This window comes from Panthera onca, chromosome D4, assembly GCF_046562875.1.
Source record: "Panthera onca isolate mPanOnc1 chromosome D4, mPanOnc1 haplotype 2, whole genome shotgun sequence".
In the NCBI taxonomy this organism is placed as follows: domain Eukaryota; kingdom Metazoa; phylum Chordata; class Mammalia; order Carnivora; family Felidae; genus Panthera; species Panthera onca.
In genome coordinates, this window is record NC_138351.1 from 19,269,839 (window position 1) to 19,294,151 (window position 24,313).

The following is a 24,313-nucleotide window of genomic DNA, read 5'->3' on the forward strand; positions in this document are numbered from 1 at the left end:
CTGTTGCAAACTGATGGCAAGAATGGTCGCCCCTTTATCCACGCACCTACAGTGATGCTTTGCAGCCCCTCACGACAACAGGCGGGGTGAGTGCATTTCTCCACCCCTTGAATCGGACTGGCCATGTAACTTGCTTTGGCCAACAGATAAAAAGAACTCATATCATGGCTAAGAAAGTTCAAAGAGACGGCATCTGTGAAGTACTTAGTACAGTGCCTGGCACATAGTGAATCCTGGTTAAATGGCAGCAATTATCATTGAGAGTGTGTATGCCATAAACAGCAAGTACCAACCAGGCAGGCCACTCTGCTCCAGGGACTTTGGTCTCCATATACTTCCCTGGCCCTTCTCTCCTCTCCCTCTTTGCCTACTTCTGACTGGCCCCAGATGTTACCAATTGACGGCATATTCAGCTAAAGGGCTTGTGCAAATCTCACTGGGGTTACATTTCCCCAGAAAGTGGGAATGAACGGGTCCGTCCTCGAGTTCACCACAACCCCGAAGAACCCCAGGTCCACCCAAGAGTTATGGACTTATGACATAATCTAGTGGGGGTTAGTTTAATCTAAAATACCCCCTTGGGGCGCCTGGGTGGCTCAGTCGGTTCAGCGTCTGACTTCGGCTCAGGTCATGATCTCATAGTTCATGAGTTCGAGCCCCGCATCAGGCTCTGTGCTGACAGCACGGAGCCTGGAGCCTGCTTCAGATTCTGTCTCTCTCTCTCTCTCTCTCTGCCTCTCCCCTGCTTGCGTTCTGTCTCAAAAATAAACACTAACATTTTAAATTAATTAATTATTTAATTGCCCCTTTGGGTAATTCTGAATCCACACTGAAGAACTAAGGAAACAGCCACAATTTATTGAGTGCCATTGGCTAAGTGCTTTAGAGTTACTATGTCATTTAAGCTCCACAGCAAATTTCTGAGTTCCCGCAGATGAATTCCAAATTGTCCCCACTTTACAGATGAACAGTCTGAGGCTTGGAGATGCAAACGATTTGCCCAACTACGTGGAAGGCGCTGTAAGAAAAATAAGTAAGAACTGATTCTTAGTCCCCAAACTCCCACCACCAAAGATCTCTAATTTTCTCTATCACCTGTGGACTCCATGTTTTGAAAGTTTTTATTTGCCATTTCACGGCATTATTAGGTTTGAAATATTAAAATGGACCCCTCCCTTGGGAGATCTTGAGGTGCTGGACTCCGTGGTTTGGAAGTGTTGAACTCACAGAAGAAACAGAAGCTCAGAAAGAGTCAGTGATTTGTTTTTAATTTTTTTCTTTAACACCTATTCATTTTCTAAGAGACAGAGAGAGACAGAGCGTGAGCGGGGGAGGGGCAGAGAGAGAGGGAGACACAGAATCCGAAGCAGGCTCCAGGCTCTGAGCTGTCAGCACAGAGCCCGATACAGGGCTCAAATTCATGAACCACAAGATCATGACCTTGAAGTCGGATGCTCAACCAGCTGAGCCACCCAGGTGCCCCAGAAAGGATCCGTGATTTGCCAATGTCACACTGCTCCCATGTAGAAGGGAAAACACTATAATCCCGGCCTCAGTATTCCCTGGAACCATTTCTTTTTCCACTACAGAATTCTGCTTCCGGAACATGCCTTAGTCACAGGGACAATTTGGAACCAAATCACTGGGAGGAGGAGACAGAATTAAGGAAATAATCATTGAAGTGGTTTGTCTCATATTTAAAACCTTCATGACAGCTGCTCTCCACACCTTTTGGCTTGGTGGTTATTCACCCCAAAGTTATTTGATGCTATGCAGAGTAAAGGGCAAAATAAATAAATGACATTTTAAAGGTAGCTGACACCCAAAGCAGATAAAAATACATATAGGGGTGCCTAGATGGCTCAGCCTGTCAAGCATCCAACTTCGGCTCAGGTCGTGATCTCACGGTTCATGGGTTCGAGCCCCACATCAGGCTCTGTGCTGATAGCTCAGAGCCTGGAGCCTGCTTCGGATTCTGTGTCTCCCTCTCTCTCTGCCCCTCCCCTGCTCATGCTCTGACTCTGCCTCTCAAAAATGAATGAACGTTAAAAAAAATTTTTTTTAATACATATAAAGATCATCCGTGTGTTAATCGCGTAAAGGGTTTGCATACGGGGCTATGATGATGAGCTGGAAAGCACACTGACCTGTGCTATCATCCTTTTTCATTCCGAACTTGCTTTACAAGATGACGTCATACCCTCCAGCTTGGTGTGGTAAGGGCCGGAGCAGCGGAAGAAAGCTTCACGCAGTACATAGGACAGAAGGAGGACTTTCAAATACAAGGTAAATTTGAGAGTTATGAGAAGCCCTTCCCAGAAAAATTTTGGGCTGACGATCTCCCATCTCATTCCCGGCCACCCACGAATCCCACTTCCTCGGGTCCCCCAGGACCGCTGAAAGGAAGAGGAGAGAAAGGAACTAGCCATACATGTTTACTGACCACCTACTTATTGAATCAGGCAGTGAACTAGGATTTGGAGGAGGTGAACAGATTTACTTTCCAGCAGCAACCCCAGGCCAAGTTCTTACTGCACCAACAAGCTTCAAAAGCATGGTGGGTGTGAATGTAGCCTTGGAAGCTACACTGCTTGGGCTCGAAACCTGGTTCCTCTCTTTCCTACATGTGTGAGTGGGGGCCAGCTACTCACCTCTCTCTACCTTAGCTTCCCCATCTGCAAGATGGGTATAACTGTATCTACCAAGTAGGCTTATCGTGAAAGCAAAATGACTTTGTGAATATTTAAAGAATATATGTAATGCTCTTGCACATGATCATGGATGGACAAATATTAAATAATATTACATTTATGAGTAAACCAAGGCTCAAAGAGATTAAGACACACACCCAAGTTCACACAACTGAGAAGTCACTGAGCTTAACACTCTGACTCCATGACCCTGCCTCCTTTCCTCTCATGTTGAGGCTACTCAGGCTGAGCCGATGGCACATGGGACAAAAGGAGCCATCCGGGCCGGAAGCCTCATTGTCCTCCCTAGCAAGCTCCCCACGTACGCTAACCCGCATACCCATTTCCCCCAAGACCAGTCCTGGAGGGCCCAGCCAACTGACTTCCAGACACGAGTCCTGTGGCTCTCCTCGCCAACCTTGTCTGGAATTTTCCAGCAGCCTATCCCACTCATCCCAGTCCTAAGTGCACTGCGGTCACCAAATAAACCGAAAACTTCATGCGGCAGTTAAACAACTTACGCCCCGCACAGTGACTGCAAGGCGAGAACATCCGGTCTGGAGATTAATTTCTCCAAGACACATTACTGCTAGTCTAACAGGAGGTCAGGAATTTAAGCCCCTACTTTCTGTGTTGATTTTGATTTTATTTACTTATAAATAAATCTTAAACTCAGAAGCATACGTCTGATCGTCTGTCAGTTCAAAACTGTCAGTTCAGATACCAAAGGAGTAGAAGTCACCATTGGTGGCATCGTCAACATCATCACCCATCAAAGACTCAAATATTTATATGTATCAAGAGGTTCTAAGAGTTTTACATCTATTACCTAATGTAATCCTCAAGACCTCCTACAAGGGGGATCTATTGTTATTCCCTAATTTAGAGGAAGAAACTGAGGCACCGTGAGTTTAAAGGATTTTGCAAGGTAGTCTTATTCCATAAATGCTTCCGTGGTGATCTAAAGGAGGTGAGCCAGCTGCCCCCAATCCTAAACTAGGGACCCAGATACAGCATAAAGTTATCCCAAATGTGACCATGGAAATGACTCCTGCCCAAGCTTCATCTGAAGGCATGGGAGATGACTAAATAGCTAGCAGAGATTCTCATTTGATTAATAATATCAAGAACTGTAGGGGCGCCTGGGTGGCTCAGTCGGTTAGGCATCCGACTTCGGCTCGTGTCATGATCTCGCGGGTTGTGAGTTCAAGCCCCGCATGGGGCTCTGTGCTGACAGCTCGGAGCCTGGAGCCTGCTTCGGATTCTGTGTCTCCCTCTCTCCACCTCTCTCCCACTCACGCTCTGTCTCCCAAATATAAACAAACATTAAAAAAAAAAAAAAAAAAAACCTTTAAAAAATGATAGTAGAAACTGCCAAAGAATCTCAGGTCTCCGAATCAAAGCTTTTATTGGGTGGTTATCTACCTTTTGACATGACCATTAACAGGATGTAAGTGTGGTTCTGGGCAGTGTTCACCTGACAGGATGGATTCTAGCTTCAGAGCGCATAGTAGGCTACAACGTTCTCCCTAATCATTAACTTTCGTTCCTATAGAAACGTGAGGCTGTGTCCCCACACAAGGGCACGGAACTTGCGGTATCTGTCTGCGGGTGGAATATGCTTCCCGCTCCACCAACAATGGGCACAGCCACGTGACGTGCTTTGGCTGATGAAGGTGCAAACGGAAGTGGCTTGGTCCAGCCCGAGCTGAAGCTCAAAGAACTACCGTTCGACCCTACCAGCTTTCGTCCTCCTTCTGCCCCAAGAACAGCCTCCCCAGGCCGTGGTTGGGCCACTGGCCTCCATCCCAGAATGAAGAAGGCTCTGGGAGCCACAGCTGACCCTCAGCCACCTGTAACCTGACTGACAACTACCCCTTTGTCATTGAAAGCCCCGGAGACCGGGGATTTCTGCTACCAGAGCAGAACCTAGTGAAAGGTGATTGATACAGAACGGGACCCGAAAACGACACCTGAACACTTGAAGACGTCTGCTGAGCACCCCCAAACTATGTTGAGAGTCCGCCGGCCACGCTGGGCTCCCCCACTGCATTGACAGAAACAGAATCCTGTATTAGGATAAAGAGGAATTGGACAAGGAAGGGTAAAGAGGCCGTAGGAAACAGAGTGCGAACAAAGGACACATCAGAGAAGCAGGGTGACTAAGCAAAAGCCATCAACAAAGGAGGAAGGGCATAGGTGATAAAGGACACCACCCATCACCAAGCGTCACGTACAAAGGCGCACCAGTAACCACGTGGAGGGGGACAAACAGCCACGAAACAGAAAGCAGACCAGCACCAGATGCCAAGGGACTGTCTGAAAGAGGATATCACATAAAGACAAGAAAAATTAACAGTAATTTAGACAAAGAGACAGAAACCAGACAGTGGCGAGGGGAACTGTGGATGGTTTTGTCCTAATAGAAAAAAAAAAAAAAAAGAAGTTTGATTCCAACATCGTCTCCTGCAGCAAGTCCTTGGGGGAAAGGGCCACACCGCGCTTTCCCCCTGACATAATTCAAAGGACCTGGTTAAGAGCCCCGCACTTCTTAAGACATTATCACTTCCTCCAGGTCTGTCCTCCCTCACCCGCCTTAAGGCGCAGCAACATATTTCTCTATGGTCCCCTCCTCCGCTAGGCACCGTGCAGCCAGGAGGCTCCAGTGTTTTCTTATTGGCAAAACGTAAGGAACAGTGGACCATTTGAACAGCAACACACATCAGAAATGGGCACTTCGTGCACTGCCTGCCTTACGAGTTATTAGAACGGACGGCTGTCTTTGTGGTGCGACTGCAGAGGGATCCTTCTTCCTCCCATACCCATTCTTCTGCCATCCGAAATCCGAGCACAAAAGACTGCCTCCTTCGCCTTAGATTTTAACAGCTTAGGAGACTGCACGCCCGGCTCCTTGCACATCTCCGCCTCAGTGTCATGGGACGGTACCCACTGCCCGCAGGGAAGTGCAATGAGGCAGCACCTCCTTAGAGGGGAAGCACCCCCTTACAGTTGGGGACCGCCCTCTCCAGATCCCAGCGCCCCCTGAGAGGGGCCACGGAGGGACCCTCTGCCCCCCAGCGTGGCACTCTGGACTCTCACGACTCAAACTGTGGTCTGGGGGCCAGCGGCATCAGCATCACCTGGGAGCACATAAGAAGTGCAGGCTCCCCGGTCCCCCCACCCCCCACCGCACTGAATCAGAATCTGCATCCTTATTCTCTCTCTGTCTCTCTGTCTCTCTCTCTCCCTGCCCCTCCCCGCTCACTCTCTGGCCCTCCCTCAAAATAAATAAACTTCAAAAATTTTTTAAAAGGGGAGAGGCACCTGAGTGGCTCAGTCGGTTAAGCATCTGACTCTGGGTTTCTGCTCAGGTCATGATCTCACGGTTCGCGGGTTCAAGCCCCACATCGGGCTCCACACTGACAGTGCAGAGTCGGCTTGGGATTTTGTGTCTCCCACTCTCTCTGCCCCTCCCCTGCTCACTTTCTCTGTCGCTCTCAAAATAAATAAATAAACGTAAATTTTTTTTTTTTTTAAAGAACCTACCTCTTAACAGGTTCCCCCAGATCTTATGCACCAGAAAGTTTAGGAACAGCTGCTCTAATGACCACTCCCCATGAAGTCGGTGTTTTGAGCCCCTGAGGTGCGTTGCAATGGAAATACAAGTTAAGGCTCTCAGGGACAGAATACCATAAATTTATTTCTTGGGGCTCCTGGGTGGTTCAGTCGGTTAAGCGACCGACTTGGGCTCAGATCATGATCTCGCGGTTCGTGAGTTCGAGCCCCTAGTTGGGCTCTGTGCTGACAGCGCAGAGCCTGGAGGGAGCCTGCTTCACATTCTGTGTCTCTTTCTCTCTCTGCCCCTCTGCCACTCGCACTCTGTCTCTCTCTCTCTCAAAAGTCCATAAACGTTAAAAACAAATGTTAAAGAATACCATAAATTTATTTCTAACATTCGTTACGTATGTGACCTACAGCAAGTCACTTGATCCTCTGAGCCTCAGTTTCCTCCTCCATACGCTGGGCATAATAATGCCTGGCTCAGAGTATCGCTATGAAGGTCAAATGAAGTAAAATATGTAAACTGTAAATATTGATAGGTATTTACTCCCTCGCTTGCTGGCCAAGGGTAGGTTTTGCTGACAGCTAAGTGCCCAGGGGTAAGAAGCAGGATAAAGCTGTTTTGAGAAGAACTGAGACAGAGAGAAAGCCCAGTCGGGGATATTGGTCGGGGCAAGGTATTAGCTTAACCTGAATGTTCCCATTGGGCCCTCCACGTTCTCTGCTCTTTGTCTTTTAAAAATGCAGACGCGTCCTCAGAAAGGAGTTGGATAGCTAGGAGTTATAGCACACAAGGATTTACTTCCAGAACCTCCTACCCCACAGCATGCTAATTATTTAGCAGATGTGCATGACTTAACAACTACACAGCTAAGTCTCTCAGAGTCACTGATTTTCATTCCCATCCCAGCGCTTACATGAAAATCTCATCCCAAGTATATTTCCCTCAGCAAATATTAAAGCTTCCCACGTGACATCTGTAGAGGAATTACCGTACTGTATACAAATCATCTGTAGACAATAGATTTCTCTTTAAAAAAAAAAAAAATCACGTTAGGCTTTCAGGACAACTGGTGTCCTATAAACCTAAAATTTGTATTAATACAGAGTGCCCAGACTAACCCTGAGCTCCAACTCCCTAAATTCCTTCCAGCAATGTTTGGCTTTTCACTTTTCTCCCCAGTGTGAATTCATTAAGTTCCTCTTTTGGAAAGAAGATTGGGAAAAACAGGCGACCTAGGACCTCTGTCCACAGACCAATGTGTCGAACGCGTCGTCACCTTTGCTCACACTGCGTTCAGCAACCGTGTGGCCTCTGTCGTGCCGCGGCTATAGGAAATGTTGGTCCAGAAATATATGTGTTTCTTAGGGAGAGTCTTTTTGAAAGAGAATTCAGCTCACACAGCATTAAATACACTACACTAAAATTACTCCCTATTGCATCAGTGAGGGATGCATTTAGGTCTTCGGCCGGATAATAAATATGATCTCAACGGGGGAAATAATGCGGGTAGGGTGGGGAGACAAAGAGTGAGAGAGAGAGAGAGACTTTGACATCTTTATACCTCCCCCACAGCAGGGAAAGATCTCGTGTTGTAAGCAATTAAACTTTCTTCTCTTCATTACATAGAACTCTCAGCTGGAGTCAACATAAACAGCATCCAGTCACCTGTTGCCCCATTACAGTACCTGGGATGAGGCTCACAGGCCCTCCAAAGACTCGCTTCTCGGGCACCTCCTTCCCATCGTCACAGGTGACACTTGGTGTCCAGCACCCATGGAGCTCACTCAGCATGTTGCCACCAATGACACATCCATTAATCTCACACCTGCAAACTGTTCATCAGAGTCCATCACACGAAACTCCCAAGCTCGATAGGTTTGCTGTCCCGTGTGTTTCCCGAAACACAGCTTCGGCACAAATGTGCTTTACCTTTGGATAGTCTTCACTTGGAAAAGTGCCCGTGTTTTAACCCGGCCACTTCCTTTCGTGGAGATAAATCCGAACCATCCGACTCGCAGCGAGAATTTCAAACTACCTTTTCATAGTACGAGTCAATTTTTAGTTCATAAAGATACTGCTAGAAGCAAGGGCTGGGAACCAGAAGACACGGATCCTGTGTCCAGCTTTGCCCCTTGCTGGCTGTGTGTGCTCGGGCAAGGCTGCATTTCACCTGTTCTGGCCTCGTTCTTCTCACCTGTGATGTAGATATGATAACACCCGTCCTACCCAAGGCTGACCGAGGGAGATCACATGGGTGAGAGAAGGTTATGAAGTGTGATACTATGTCTTCAATTACCATACGAGGCAGCTAGTGAACACTTATTGCTGCCTCTGAAATAGAGGAAGTGAAGAGAAAAAGAGGATGTGTCAGATTCTACCTCATGGTCTCAAATGGGAGCCATGACTGGTGTGGGATAGGGTGCGTTACAATCATCTTAATTTAGCAGCAAGGCAGCTTGAGATTATTGGCTCGCATCTGTATGTTTTGCTCAGATCTATATAGTACTCTTCCTGCTACACTATAAAGCCTCTCAGATTGATCAGGAGCACAGACCTGTGTGTCAAGAGACCAGAAATCTATGCTGAACCCTGTCACAACATTCTAAGGGACAAGTGAATCTTTTGGAACCTCTCTGGGTCTTGAAAGTTGGTGCATTTCATCCCGAAATCAATGTGGAAAGATTTATCAAGAAACTTAAGAATATTTATATCTCTTGCTCTAATAAGCACATATTTGAAAGACTATTTTAAGGACATGATCCTTAACAAGATAAAACCATTTCAGGTACAAAGAATGTTAATTACAGTGTAATTAACAATAGCAAAAAAAAATGGAGGGGTAATCGAAATGTTAACCATAGTATATCTTTTTTATCAAATCATTTGCTGTTAGTTAAGATGCTGATTTGAAATACAATTCAATAACAAGGGAAATATTTAAGGAATAATGTTGAGTAAAGTAAAAATCAGGGTACTAAAATGTATGAATATCCTACTTTGATCCTATGCACAGAAAAGAGAGACTAAGAAAGCGACGACTTGCCAAGATATTGCCAACGGTCATGCTTGAATGAAGATGGGTAATTTTTAATATTAGTTTCTAATGTTTATGGCTCATTTTTTACCTTTCCTCTATTTTTCAAATTTGCTTTAACATGTATTTATTATTTCACAAATAAATGAAGACAGAAACCTAATACCAGCAGGTTGAAATAGACGTCTAAAGTCATCTGCTTCAATGTTAAAGCTCTATGCTTTCACAGTAGTTTCAACTCTAGCGGTCTGAGAGCAAAATAACTAACAGTTTCAAAGCAAGAAATCACTCTCAAAAGACTATGGCTGTAGAATGCTGTGTTTAAACACATGGAATCCTGATGCCTGTTTCCACACCGCTCGCTGAAGTGACGGGTCAGGTTATGTCCAGAGTGACAATAGCGATCGGGGTGGCCGAATATGAACCACGCTGAAAGTAAAAGTCCAACGAAGGGGCTAGTAGTAATACGCACAGTGCAGTGTTTATGGGATTCATCAGAGCTGTGTAGACGCTGGTATCTGAAACCCTACGAGTGTTAACTGGTCTTTACAGCAATGTCATGCTTGCTGAGAAGGCTATTTCGGCATGAAATAATTCCATACAAGCGAGAAGTACATTTCTCTCCCCACCACCACCCCCCCCCCCCCAATATGGCTCAGAGTGACCTAATAACGCTGGAGGCTAATGAATTTTTCAAAGTGTTTTAAAAGCCAGTTCTGGGATGGCATTTTGCTCTGCATCCACTACAGTGAGTTTATGTCTGAATTTTTTTTAGAGTGGAGCCAAGAGACCCAGCGCTCCAGGGATGTCAGCCAAGTGGAAAGCATGCCATCAGTTCCAGACCAATAAAGATGCTTTGTTTTGTGCACGGCTTTATTACGTTAGGGTCTTACGAAGCAAATTCACAATTAAATAATAGAAGAAATATTCAGCTAGCGAATACAATTCTCCTTCCTGTTTATCTTTTTCCGCCACCTGTACGCATTTCCTAAGGCCACGCTTTCGTTTGCCTACAATCTAAAAAGAAAGAGACCCAAATGAGTCCTCCCAGTGCTCTTGGTAAATACTCAAAAGATAAAACAAAATCTGAATCAAAGTTTAGGCTTGTATTAATCCACAAGGATGAGCTGAAATACCGTTCACCTTTCCCTGAAAGGATCCAGCTCTGAGAGTGTGTTTTTATTGCAGCTGTCAAAGGGTGAGAGAGTCCTACCTAGTATTTTGGTCAGGAGGCACCGCGCACACGCCAAACGAGGCCGCTCAGGGCCGGGGGGAAGGCGGAAGTGTTAAAGCTGCACAGACTTAATAATGTACAACATGATAAGACCAGAGCTAACGCTGCCACACCATATATAGAAAAGTCGTTAAGAGAGTAAGCCTGAGAGTTCTCATCACAAGGAGAAAATGTCCCCCTTTATTCATTCTTTTCTTTTTCTTGGATCTGTAAAAGACCATGGATGTTCGCTGAACCTACGGTGGCAATCCTCTTAGAGTAAACCAAACCATCCTGCTAAAGTGATGGATGTCAATTATTTCTCAAGAGAAATGGGGGGAAAAAAAGCAGCAGAGAAGTTGGGGGCAAAGAGAGGCTTGCCCCCTTGTGTCCCTGAAGAAGGGCCCGGGGACACTGCCCTCCCAGGGAGCAGGCAGACGTGTGCCCTCTCAGACACAGCCGTGGCAGAGGACCCGCTGATCTGTCCACCTGCCGTGACACTTCTGTCTTCCCAGGGCCAGGTGCTGATCTGGCCAGCGCCACTGACCCCTTGTTGGAGAAAACCCATGAAGAGTGCAAAGCCAAGCAAAATGCCCCTACATTCGGGATGAACCTCTGCCTCTGTTCTTTTCCATTTTGGGGAGCCAAGATGCAGGCCCGCACCTTTCTTTTTCGCACCCTTCAATTAACTGATAGATCATTTTCACGACAATTGGACCTCACTGAATGGATGGGCATCTTCTTTTCTTTTCTTTTTTTTTTTAAAGCCACTTATCCTATAAGTCCTGGGTTTTGTTTTGTTTTTGTTTTTGTTTTTGTTTGAGCGAGGGAAAGAAATGCTTTCTGAGAATGAGAGCTCTCCCACAAAATCCTTCCAAATAATTGAAAGTCCATCAGTAGCCGCCCCTCCCCCTGGGGCTGTTCTCAGGGATCTTCGTTTACACCCGCTGCAGCTTTTTTGTGGAGTCCAGAGCCAGCTTTAGTTTCGGGCTCAGGACGGGAGCGGGACGCGAGGAGTGGCCTTTTTTTTTTTTTGCATCTTCTACATGCCACGGGCCTATTTCTGCCTCCTCACATCAGGCTCACATTTTTAGCACCGTCACCCTCCCTCCTGACTCATGATCACTTGTTATGAAAACCATGACATTTCACATTATCTGGCTTCCCGTAAGAACGAGGTCTCCTGTGCGAGAGACTTCTCCAGACAACCGAAGCTTACCCTCCATGGGACAATTTCCTTTCTATTTCCTTTTCTATTCGAATGATCGGAGTTAGAAATTGTTCGGAAACTGCCTGCACACCCCACCCGTTTTCTCAAGCAGGACACTGGGCTTACGTGACCTCTCCTCCTTGCTTGCTCAGGGTTATCACTGTGAACACCAGTGATGTGATAGCCACAGACACCGCACAGATGTTCAGAACTGTTTCCCCGACTCCAGATGGAATGACACTTATTGAGGGCCTGGGTCTGCGTCTTGTAGATTCTGTTTGATTTTGGTTTTGTTTGGGCAATTCCTCCACTGTAAGTCATCAGCAGTTACAGCCTCTGGCAACCCCTTCTCCCGTCACCGCACTCTGAGAAAATCAAGCTTGTGAATATCTTGTCAAAGCACAGACTAAGTGATGATGATGATGATGATGACGACGACGATGATGACGATGATGACGATCATGACGATGATGGTGATGGCTAACATTCGGGAGTCGTTGCTGTGTTCCCAGCATTGCTGTGTTTTACAGATGTCGCCTTACAAATAGGCTCAGAGAGTGGGGTGCCTGGGTGGCGCAGTCGGTTAAGCGTCCGACTTCAGCCAGGTCACAATCTCGCGGTCCGTGAGTTCGAGCCCCGAGTCAGGCTCTGGGCTGATGGCTCGGACCCCGGAGCCTGTTTCCGATTCTGTGTCTCCCTCTCTCTCTGCCCCTCCCCCGTTCATGCTCTGTCTCTCTCTGTCCCAAAAATAAATAAAAAACGTTGAAAAAAAAAAAACATTTTAACAAATAGGCTCAGAGAGGGAGCGAGTTTAGGATATTTTCCCGTGAGAAAAAAAAAAACAAAAAAAACGACCTTTAAAAGATATGTTTTCTTTTTTTACTTTTTTTACTTGAGTGCAGTCGACATACAACGTCATATTCGTTTCCGGTGCACAGGATAGTGATTTGACAACCGTGTGGTTATGCTGCGCTCACAAGTGGAGCTAACATCTGTCACCGTACAACCCTGCTACGATATCACCGACCACGTACCCCACGCTGTACCTTTTATTCCCGGGGCGTATTCATCCCATAACTGGAAGCCTGCGTCTCCCACTCGCCTCCACCCGTTTTGCCCATCCCCCCACCCCCCTTCCTTCTGACAACCACCAGTTCGTCCTCGGTATTGACAGGTCTGGTCCTGCTTTTGGCTTATTTGCTCATCTGTGTGCACGCATCTTCTTTATTCGTAAAGATGTGCTTTCGGTCATCAATTTTGGCTCCCTAAAGAAAAGCTGCTCTTGCAGAATTCCATCTTTCAGGAGACCGAGGGTTGGCTGATGATGCCAGACGAGTGAACTCCAATTCATTCCGCCCTGGGTTTTGGAAGGATGTTCTCCTACACCTCACCACGTTTCCCTCTGTCGACCCCCCCAGATCCTTCTCTTCTCTCCTGGTTCCTTCCAATCCCACCTCCACCTTCCTTCTTTTCTTTCTTCCCCTTTCCTTCACCCCTATGTGTCTCGAGTATAACCGGCAGTTTTCTAGAGCACTGCTAAGCCAGTGGACTCAAGAGCCAAAAACAGACTTGGCCGGACTGACAGCTGTCTCCCAACTTGAGGTCTTCTCACTAGCTGTGTCACTGGGGAGAGCCACCCCACTGTGCCAATCACCAGCCAATCAATCGACCAAAATAATCTTGAAGTCCTCCAGCAAGAGACTAAGAAGAAATCTGCAAAACCAAAAGTTGTGACAACAACCCTGATGGTAAGTAAGGGGCAACTTCAAACTTTTTTTGAAACGTATTCTCCTTATTACAAATTCACTAAATTCTCGGGTCACCAGGGTGGCTCAGTCCACTAAGCGTCCCACTCTTGATTTCAGGTCATGATCTCACGGCTCATGAGTTCAAGTCCAGCGTCAGGCTCTGTGTTGATAGCATGGAGCCTGCTTGGGATTCCCTCTCTCCCTCCCTCCCTCCCTCTCTCTCTCTCTCTCTCTGCCCCTCCCCTGCTCACTCTCTACCTCTCTCTCAAAATAAATAAAAATAAACTTTAAAATAAAATAAAATAAAAATAAAACTTCACTAAATTCCCACATTTCTGACCACTGTAAAAGCAAGGCACACACCAATTTTCCAAATGGTTTATCAGTATTTTATATTCCTTTTGCATGGGCATACAGTGAGAAAATCTCCCAACTTGTTCAAGCAAATCACAGACAGCCGAGCCACATATTTTTTTCATAGCTAGTTCTCAATAACATTAGTTGATTACTCAGCCGTCCAAGGGCTTTTAATAATATAAAACAGTCAACACAGAAATAAACCCCTCTTGGGTCAAAGTGAACTTACCATCCAACCCTCCTATTAACCTGTCAAGTTGTCCACTCTTAATTGAAAGGGAATTAAGTATTCCAGGAGATCAGGTGGGAAAAGGCACTTAGGCTATAAGAAGAGAGTCCTGGAACTGGAGTCCGCTGATCTGGGAGCAAACTCTGGCTCTGCTTTTCATTGGCAGTGAGAACTTGGGCAAACTCTCCGCCTCACTAAGGCTCAGTTTGCTCAACCACAAAAGGGGACCGCTAGCTACTTCACCAGACCATTGTGCACAGTAAGCGAAAAACATCTATCTCTTAGAGGGAAGACGGATATTCACCAAATTTTAGGTGAACTAAAGGGAGCTAAGGACTGTCCCTGTTCCTATAAAATGTCAGTAAGGCTTCCTGGCTGTCTGATCCCCCAGTGGTCTCTTTTGTGTCCTTAGGACTACAGATGGAGAGCATATTCTCACCTCAGGACCATGCACACCTGCAGCAGCCCTAAGAGAGGAGTGCTAATGTCGTTCTCATTTTATAGATGAGCAAACCGAGACTCGGTGAGGCTAAGTGACCGAAGCTGCCTGCCCAGCAAATAAAAACGGCAAAGGCAGACTCTGAAATCAGGCCGTGAGCTACCACGCCGTGCAGCATTGAGGGGAAAGAAGTGATGAGGAAGACAGTGGTATCTCCCAGGTTCCTCCAAATCCCAAAATGCTCTATGAAATTCTTTGTAAATCTCCTTAGGCAGGCAGTTCTACTACGGGCTGCTTCCTGGGCTCCAGGTTACCGGCTCAGGTACAGGAATGTGTGATCACTGCTGCTCCCAAGGAAGGCAGCTGTCATTAAGGATGAGAACACAGATACTGTTTTGATGGTGCTGACGTCTAATTTCAACTACCTGTTTGGAAGCCCCCACACAATATGCACAATCATGAAGAAAGCTAATTCCCATATGTGAGTAGATAAACCTTGAATTACACCAGACCTGTTGCCAAAACACGTTCATGATCGTATACATTATCAGAAAAGGGATTTATTTATTCTTGCCAAGGTCCAAAAGGGTGAGCTGCTTGTAATAAAAAAACACATCGAGAAAAAAAAAAAAAAAACCCACAACAAAACAAGTATAATAACAGGATAGAAACTAAGCAATAAAAATTAGAAAAACTTGATCTTGGTTCAGGTCATGATCTCACGGTTTGGGAGATAGAGCCCTGCATCGGGCTCTGTTCTGGCAGCACAGAGCCTGCTTGGGATTCTCCCTCTCTCCCTGCCCCTCCCTCACACACACTCTCTCTCTCAAAAATAAATAAACGAACATTTTAAAAAAAGAAATACAGGGGCGCCTGGGTGGCTCAGTTGGTTAAGCGTCAGCCTTTGGCTCAGGTCATGATCTCACTCACAGTGTGTGAGTTCGAGCCCCGTGTCAGGCTCTAGGCTGACAGCTCGGAGCCTGGAGCCTGCTTCGGATTCTGTGTCTCCCCCTCTCTCTGCCCCTCCCCTGCTCATGCTCTCTCTCTCTCTCTCTCTCAATAATAAATAAACGTTAAAAAATTTTAATAAAAAAATAAAAAAGAAATTAAAAAAAGAAACACAAGGCTAAGGAATACGCATAAACATAACTTTGTGCTTCCTGGAAGCCAAAGCAAGAACTAGAAAGCGCATGGAGTCAAAGATACGCAATTTTTCTGGACACCATCACGTCAAGAAGACTCTTACATGACAGGCTAATAAGAATACCTGGGGAAGTCGGTCACATCCCTGAGAGTTAGATGAAATAGAAGACCATAATCATGTTCTACCGCAAACAGCATGCCGGCCGGACAAGGCGTCTGCCTCAGGACGGCGCATGGGTTCATCCCCTGCATAAGTCTGCGGTCTCAGGACTGGACAGAAATACTAATGGATCTAGTCTGGAATGCCTGCACCTTTCATCTCAAGGACTCTAAGAAGCTTCCCTGCCAACCTATCTCATGATATTAGATGTTAGAGGCAGCAGAATAGGCTGGGCAGACTTGGTGTGGTAGTTAAGATCGGGGGAGCCTAACTTTTAGTCTCTGAACCACACAGAGGAAGATCCAAGGCACCGAGAAGCTCTGTTTGCTGATCCACCCAGTGCGGTTTTACAGATGCTTTTAGTGGCCCATTCCCTTCCCTGCCTCTCTCCAATCCACTCATGCTTTAATTCAACCAAGATTTGCAGATTCCAGGCAGGTATGCCTAAAAACTAGCCTCGTTAGTTTTTAGTAACATTTTATATGGAGTACACACTACGTGCAAAGTGTTGTGTGGCACTCCTTGACCTTAATGTTTCTCACCTCCTTCTAGTAAACCAACCTGGGTGTGTGCGTGCTGGCACCTGCCCTCTTCAGATACAGATCACTCTGAATCTGCACCTGTCCACCCACTTACTAGTTTTTATTGAGCCACTACAATGCGGTATGATTTGCTCAAGCCTCTTGCCCTATGTCTTCGTTCATGCTAAAAACAGTCTGTTCTTTTTACGTCTAGTACAAGCGTGGCTCACGGTCCCAAGAAGCATCTGAAGCCTGTTGAAGCTCCAAAGCATCGGAAGCTGGAACAGCTGACCGATGTGTTTGCTCCTGGTCCATCTACCGGTCCCCACGAGCCGAGAGAACATCCTCCTTCGTCTCCTTCTAAGGAACAGACTTCAGTCTGCCCTAACAGGAAATTAAGGAAAGAAGATCCACATGCGGCGGTTCATTAAGATTAATGGCAAGATCCTGGGGCACCCGGGGTGGCTCAGTCGGTTAAGCGGCCGACTTCGGCTCAGGTCATGATCCCACAGTTCGTGGGTTCGAGCCGCAGGTCCGGCTCTGTGCTGACAGCTCGGAGGAGCCTGGAGCCGACCTCGGATTCTGTGTCTCCCTCTCTCTGTGCCCCTCACCCACGCGTGCTCTGTTTCTCTCTGTCTCAAAAATAAAGAAACATAAACTTAAAAAAAAAAAAAAAAGACGAATGGCAAGATCCAAAGTGACAGCCTACTCTGCTGATGGATGTCATCAGCACTGACAAGACCAAAGAGAACTTCTGCCTGATCTGTGACACCAAGGGTTGCTTTGCTGTTCCTCGTATTACACCTGACGAGGCCAAGTACAGGTTGTGCAAAGCGACAAAGATCTTTGTGAACATAAAAGGAATCCCTGATCTGGTGACCCGTGACGCTTGAACCATCTGCTGCCCTGAGCCCCTCGTCAAAGTGAATGCTGCCATTCAGATTAATCTGGAGACTGGCAAACAGAACAGCCAAACAGAGCAAGGGGTGAACGGGTCTCTAGATGACATACTCGGAAGGCTCTTTGTCCTTAATTAGCATTAATATGGCATGATTGATTGCCAAAACAAACAGCTTACTAAATATCAGGCATTGCACCAGGCCCTGATATACAGTGGTGGACAAAATCATACAGAGACCTATTTTTTACTCTGATGAATCAGACAAACATGCCCAATAGAAATATAACGACACGCTGAGGTAAGTGATCCAAAATCATGACCAAAAAAACCAACCTATACTCATGAAATGAGGCAGGGGGGATGGGGAAGGGTCCTTCGGTGAGACTTCCTTTCTTCACCTAACCTGAAGAAGGGGCAGGGTTTTTTTATGCCAAAGGGGGCAAGAGGAAAAGCCACAAGAGTCTGAGCAACACATTGGGCCAGATCCCGGGGTCTTGCTAAGAGTGCTATTGTTCTCCAAAGAGCAATGGAAAGGTCACGAGGTTTCTAGAGGTGCAGAAGACGCTCCCTGGCAGCGGCGGGAGAGTGGTCATCCTGATGAGTTAGTGATGCCAGGGGCAGGGTGGGTGGGGGTGGGATGAAGGAAAAGGATGTTTCCAGCTGGGCAAACTGGATGAGCAACAAATGCCATTCGCTGAGACAGAAGCAGCCAGGTTCTTCGCTGAAGGCTGTAGATACAGTCGTTTGGCTTTACAATAAACCTGCAGAGTGGGTATCGCTATTCCATTTTTTTCAGATTAAAAACCCAAGACTGTGTTACCAGCTTAGTTTTTCTAACCCGGGCTTTGTGGGTCGGATTTTTCAGAGCAATCTAGCACCCAGCTTGCCTCTCAAGATCTCTTAAGGAGAAAGATACCTCCCCTGGAAACCAAAGCCCAAAGCCACAGGGCTCAGACAGAAATGGATTTGGCACAGTGCCAGAGATTCTGAGCGGGCTACTCCAGGACCTGAGGCAGGGAAGCCATGTACGGTTGTGCAGTTGTGTACTGCACGAACCCAGAGGGTGCCAGTCATATCAAACTCCATGCGAATGCTGCTGCCTGAATTTGAATGCCCCTCCCCAGTTTCTGTTCAAAGAACACTCCAAACTCTATGACTCTACCACAAACCCCACGGTCTGCACAGAATCAATGACCAAGTCAACACCATGTACTTTATTTCTCGGGTCCCCAGATGGTCTTTCCTCTTTTGCAGCCTTCATCTTTTGCAGACCCGGGTAGTTCTCCCTCCCCCTTTTCACTGCTCAACTAGCACACCAGGGAGGAGAGGATGTCCAGGGAGAGTGATGCCTCTATCCCCAAGCCACCATTGCTTACAAGAGCTCTCCAGACCGGTCGGCCAAACCCCACACAACGTTAACATCTGCCCAAACAAATGTTACAAATGGAAATAAACAGGTTATTCCAAAGCTGTCGCTTTTTTACCTAGTTAGCATAAAATGTTCCCAAGTCCTTAATTAAATGGTGTCCTTGCTCACCTAATCACATCCTTCAAGACCCAAGGTGCTGTCTGAACGGCAGGGACCAATCCTTTACCTTTGAGGCAGACCAGTCCACCGTGAGATTTACACTGAAAAAGTCTGACTCTTCTCTGCAGGCCCCGGGGCTGGATAACCCACAGCCCTGGGTCTGAAAGCCGCGGCAGTGAGAAATGCAACTGACTCCAGGACTAAAGCGATCGTGGGCTTTTTTCCTCATCAGCCCTTAAGGGACTGGCGCCACATTCACAGAAGTGCTTTGGATTCCCGAGTCTCCTTCCCTGCTCTGGAAGGCTCTGGCAAAGTCTCAAGTGCACCGGCCCTCGCTCATGGATGGGGAGGGAGCTGATCCCGTGGCCTGCGGTCAGAACGAGCTCAGCTCCCCAAGTGAAGCTGCTGTGGCAGCAGCTCCATCACCCCTAGCCCTATCCACAGCGGCCCCCTCAAATACCTGCAACGGTCATCTGCAACATGGACAACTCTTCTTCCCATAAAAGAATCAGGAATAGATTCCTCCAGGGTCAAGATGATGCCTCTGTAGACACACGGCAATGTGTTTCTTTCTTTCTTTCTTTCTTAAAAAACCCCACCTCCTCTACAACTCTAACGCGGTCGTTCTTTTAGAGTTTTCGAACGTGCTTTCTTGTCCCTGTGCCACACAGCACAGAGTCCACGTTGACATTCAGGTCACCCAGGACTGTTCTCCTGTAGAAGTCCCCACGGTCACTAATACCCACTGCAGAACTGACCACTTCACCAGCAGCTGTCGCTGCTGAAGAGACAGATGTATCCCTCAGACTGTAGTGGCCGCCCTATCCCCACCCTTTCTTTGAAAACAGCATTCCTGTGACATTAATGTGGCCTGGATCCATCCTGTGGCAGCTGACACTCCTCCACCCACCCCCACACATACCCAAGGCTGACTGGTGATCTACATCATAGGGCATGTGGACTGCAGTGACCCCCCCCCCCACCCCAACCCATCAGCAGCTGCTTGAACTGAATCAGCCGGTGGGATCCAGGCAGTAAGAGGCTCGGTAGCCAGCCCACAAGTGTGGGGACCTTGGTTTCCCATCAGCCTGAACCCCAGGGCTCTGATTCTTCATTTATTTCATCCCCCCCCCCCACACACACACACACAAAGTTCATAGGAACTTGGACCATTTACTGCCATCATGAGGTCATCTTGGCCTGAATGCTTTTCTGAGCCGATCACCATGAAATGGAGGGACATTTCCCAAATCAGCCCTTATTCCCTGCCCTCCCTCCATTTCTCTTACCATCGAAATGCTACGACTAAGAATAAGACACCACCATAGAAACGGCATAACTGAAAAAGGAGAGCATGGCTAAAACTTCAGGACAAGCCTGGAACTATCAGACTTGATCTCTGTCCTTCTTCCAGGCTCTGAATGGGCAGGTGGAAGAAAAGCCAGGTGGGCCCTGGCAGGAAAAAAAAAAAAAAAAGAAAGTGTGTTTTTATTCTCATTTCCAGTTCTAGCAATGAGTGTCCACCCCAGAGACATAGCTGCGAGCTCACATCAGGGGAGTGAATCCTGGCTTCTCTGCTGGCTTGATTGTTGAACCATCATTGTGTCCACCTCCTACTCGTCATTCTGTATTTGTCACGGAGGTGCCATCTCAGAAGACTGTGCTTGGAATAAATGACGACTTCCCTTGCTGCCCTCCAGTCAGCTAAGATTTTTTTTACCAAGAAGAACCGGGCACCCAAGCATGTACCAACCAGGCAGAAGGCAGGCCCCCTAGAGAACCATTGGAGAACCAGGAAGAAGCGATCCCTCTGAGGCCACACTCGGGGTCCGCTTTTGCCACTTCTGATAAACACAGCATATTCTCAGGAAGGAAGGGTGTGTATCAGAAGGAGAGATTTGGGGGGGAGGGGTTGGGATTACGTCCCCGAACATGCGTCAGTTTAAGGATCAGCCGGACCAGACTAGGATGAAAAAGGTTTGAGGGCATGCTTTCCCGATTTCAACAGACGCAAGCCCGAAACTACCGGATAAAAATTCAAAAACATCCCTTCCCCTTCAAAGATCTCCACTCAACACAAGGGCCTGGCCTAGAATGGGAAAGCTGATGCTCCCCTCACAATAACAGATGAATAATAAATATTCCTGGTCAGGAGGAAAAGAGACGCACAATGTCTCCCAAGTTTTGATCATTGGAAATTTTATCTATGACTAACAAATGCAAAATGGTTGCAATTCAAAACTTCTCTTGCCTATTGGAATTAGCTAGTTCCAATGGTGGGTGAGGTTATGTTAGGACTTTGGAAAGAACACTGACAATTTCAAACTATTGAAAGATACACATCATGATTACAGAATAGCAAAGCGAGAAATCAAGTAGGTAGGAAAACAACCTGTCAATTAGATTCTTTAAAGGTATCATAGGGATAAGCCTATATTAACTTCTGATGGAAAACAGCTTTCTGATGGAAAACACCTCAGTTCTATCTAATTCTGGCCTAATGAGGCCAGCATAATTTCTTCTCCTTCAAATGCTTTCTGAAGTATTAGCCTGATTTTTTAAAATCTTACTAATTGATTAGGAATGTGCCCACAAATGAACGTCATAATTACTGACTTAATTTCTTTCTCCAAAACAAAGATTATCTGTCATCTAAAACGAAAGGTTATCTTGAACTATAGTTAATGTTGCAATTAGGTAGAAGTTTTATTTTCCTGGAAAAGATCATTTGTCAGGGGCAATGTGACACCAAAAGTGACCAGAACACCTTTCCTGCGGCTGAATACGAAAGCCTCATTGAGAGTCTAACAAGAAACCTATTCCAAGAAAAAATAAAATTAGCAGTAATTGTTCTCCTGGCTAACACAGGAAACTAGAAACAGTATTTCAAACAACCACTTCTCTTTCCTGTCTTTTTTTTTAATGATAGAGAGCAAATTGCTCGTCTAATGAAGGGACTCGGTAAATAAACTTACCCATTACTTTCAACTGATTGCTCTGAAACAGGGAATTTTTCCAGGCCTGCAATTGTTCTTTGGCAATGAGGCAAGGGGCGCCTGGGTGGCTCAGTCGGTCAAGCGTCCGACTTTGGCTCACAGTTCATGGGTTCAAGCCCCGCGTCGGACTCTGTGCTGACAGCTCAGAGCCTGGAGCCTGCTTTGGATTCTGTGTCTCCCTCTCTCTCTGCCCCTCCCCTGTTCATGCTCTGCCTCTCTCTGTCTCAAAAATAATAAATAAAAACATTAAAAAAAAAAAAAAGAAATGAGGCAAATCTCTTGCTCACATCAGACCCCACAATCTAAATGTTTATTGTTAAAATAAACGTTTCAGGAGTGAAACACAGGTGCAGTCTAAATCGATGTGTATCACTGATGCCCAATCATTCTCATCCACCACCAACAAACAACAACAACAACAAACAAGTAAATAAGTTGTCACGATCGACTTCTTTTTGACCGTTTCTCCCTCATCATTAGGTAAAGAACAGGGAGTTTACTTACGCTATCAGAAATGCAAGTGAGTGCGAGTGCTCTCGTAACACTATAAGGGGGTCAGTAATAAACACACAAATGACCACAAACTTTCTGAAATCCCCACAATGGTTTGAGTCTCTGGGACACTTGAGGTAGAAAACAAAATACTTACTACTTACCTTAGCAGTAATCAACTCTCACGTCTTGTAAAAGATACTTAGAGTTAAATCAGGGTAAGACTTGGGTCTGCGCTCCCTTTGTTGTGCAAAGATAAATGAGGGACTGTAACAATCCTGCAACTACCCTGCCTTGTGATTAAGACGTCACCTTAATGGTGACTTTGTATTTTGTCTTCTCTGAAGGTTTAAAGGTTAAAGGCATCATAAATTATGCATTTCCTCCTCTGCCAGGCCCATAAAACGTACTTTCACTGTTCACGAAAGATATTGCTTCTAAATGAGCGGAGGCTTTTTCCTAAGTGTTGAAACAGAAACATTCCCATTATGTTTATTACTGCTATGCTGGAGAGCCAAAACAGTTTGGAATTAGGAAGCCGCTAGAATCTGTTCCAGAATGTGTAGCAACTGTAAACGCACACAATAAAATTACAGTTCACTCTTTGGACAGTGGTTCAGTGGTACCCGCCAACATGCTGGTCTCTTCCCAAGAGAACAACAGTCGGGCAACCCCCACATCGGCAGCAACAGTTGGGGTTTTCCCCTTCTGCCTCTACCCAAGTTACAGATCTGAACAGGGACCTGAACAGGGCCCTGAACAGGGACGGGAGAGGCACATGAGTCACACGAGATCATCCCTTACTTCTGCCCTGGAGCAAGCTCTTTGTGGGGGACGCTTGGGTAAACTGCGCATTCGCAGGAACGTCCTTCCTAGCAGCACCCTAACTTCCTCTCTTACGCTTTGCCACCGCCTCCAGCTAAAGTACAGTTCTAAGGGTTTCTTCCCCACCCCACCCCCCCTCCCGCTTTACACTTACAGGTACTGCATCTGCAGAAGGCTGGGCTCTTTCTTCCAAAGGAGCACCACACCCATCAACCCTCTAGCCTTCAGAAGCAAATTGAAGTTTGGCCGGACGTACCTTTCTCCAACCTCAGGCCAAAGGACCCAAAACTGGGCACACAGGACCCAACTTCCGTCAGGCCACGACCACCCCCAGCTCCGCACTTCGCGGGGGCAGGATTCTGGAGAGAGACTGCTAGCCGTAAGGACCCGAGCTCCAAAGATTCTTTCCAGGCTTAGCCCACACACCCTGACAACTAAGTGGCAAAGTTGTTTCTTCCTCCTCTGCTGCAATGCCCTTTCCCCTTCATCAGCGCGCGCGGGCGCGCGCGCACACACACACACACACACACACACACCACAGGTACACACACGCACGCACACAGCCTTGCTCCCCCAACTTACCAGTTTAGATTTGGCGCGTTGCAAAAATTCTTCCATGTCGTTGAGAGACGTTTGGACTAGGGGTACCCGGCGGGGCACAGAGGAAGATCTCTGCCCCGCGGAGAGAAGCGGGGTCTCGGGAAACTGGCTGGCCGGAGCGCAGCGACCGCTGTTCCCTCCTGCCGCTCGGAGGCGGCTGAGGCTGTGGCTGCGCCCTCGGCTGTCGCCTTCCTGGGCTCCCTGCCCCACCCCCGCGCTCGGCCGCCCGCTCTGGGCGTCGACTCTGCCCTAATAAGGAAAGTGGGTGTGCCGCCCGGGAGCCCCAGGGCGCGCCCCGCGCGCTCACTGGCACGCGCCTGCGGGGCCGGGGCTCGGGGGCCCGGGCTCCGGGCCGGGCGCGAGGGCGGGGGTGTTGGGGGATGGCGAGGGGCTCCTCCGCCAATCGCAGGGCCCCGCTGCGGCCTCCTGACGTGGCGCGCCGAAAGATGCTGCAACCATGGACAGCGCCCAGAAGTGCGAGCCAAGTGCAAGGGGCTGCTGCATAGGGAGGCTCTGCCGCAGGCACCGCCGCCGTCAGCCAGAGGAGGTGGGAAGAGGGAGAGAGGGAAAAGAGGTCCCCGGAGAGCCCCCCTCCTCGGCCAGCGCCTCCCTGGCTGGCTGGCACGTTACAGAGAGCTCCAGCGGCCACTTAATGAGCTGGC

General features: G+C 47.4%; 1 protein-coding gene and 1 pseudogene across 7 annotated transcripts in view; one reads left to right on the forward strand and one right to left on the reverse strand.

Moving 5' to 3' along the window:
- The window catches only part of PRUNE2 (prune homolog 2 with BCH domain), a 270,970-nt gene extending 247,031 nt beyond the window's left edge, over positions 1–23,939 (reverse strand). For 5 of the 7 annotated variants that reach the window (XM_078436921.2, XM_078436919.2, XM_078436917.2 and 2 more), the window contains exon 1: positions 23,634–23,936. In XM_078436921.2, the coding sequence (XP_078293047.2) occupies positions 23,634–23,669 (36 nt within the window). In that variant the 5' untranslated portion in view covers positions 23,670–23,936. Of the gene's footprint in view, positions 1–23,633 lie in introns of all 7 variants that reach the window. The other 2 variants (XM_078436922.2, XM_078436923.2) reach the window with 2 other exon arrangements.
- LOC132663412 (small ribosomal subunit protein eS4, X isoform-like) lies at positions 12,153–19,241 on the forward strand (annotated as a pseudogene).
- Positions 23,940–24,313: the final 374 nt, after the last annotated feature.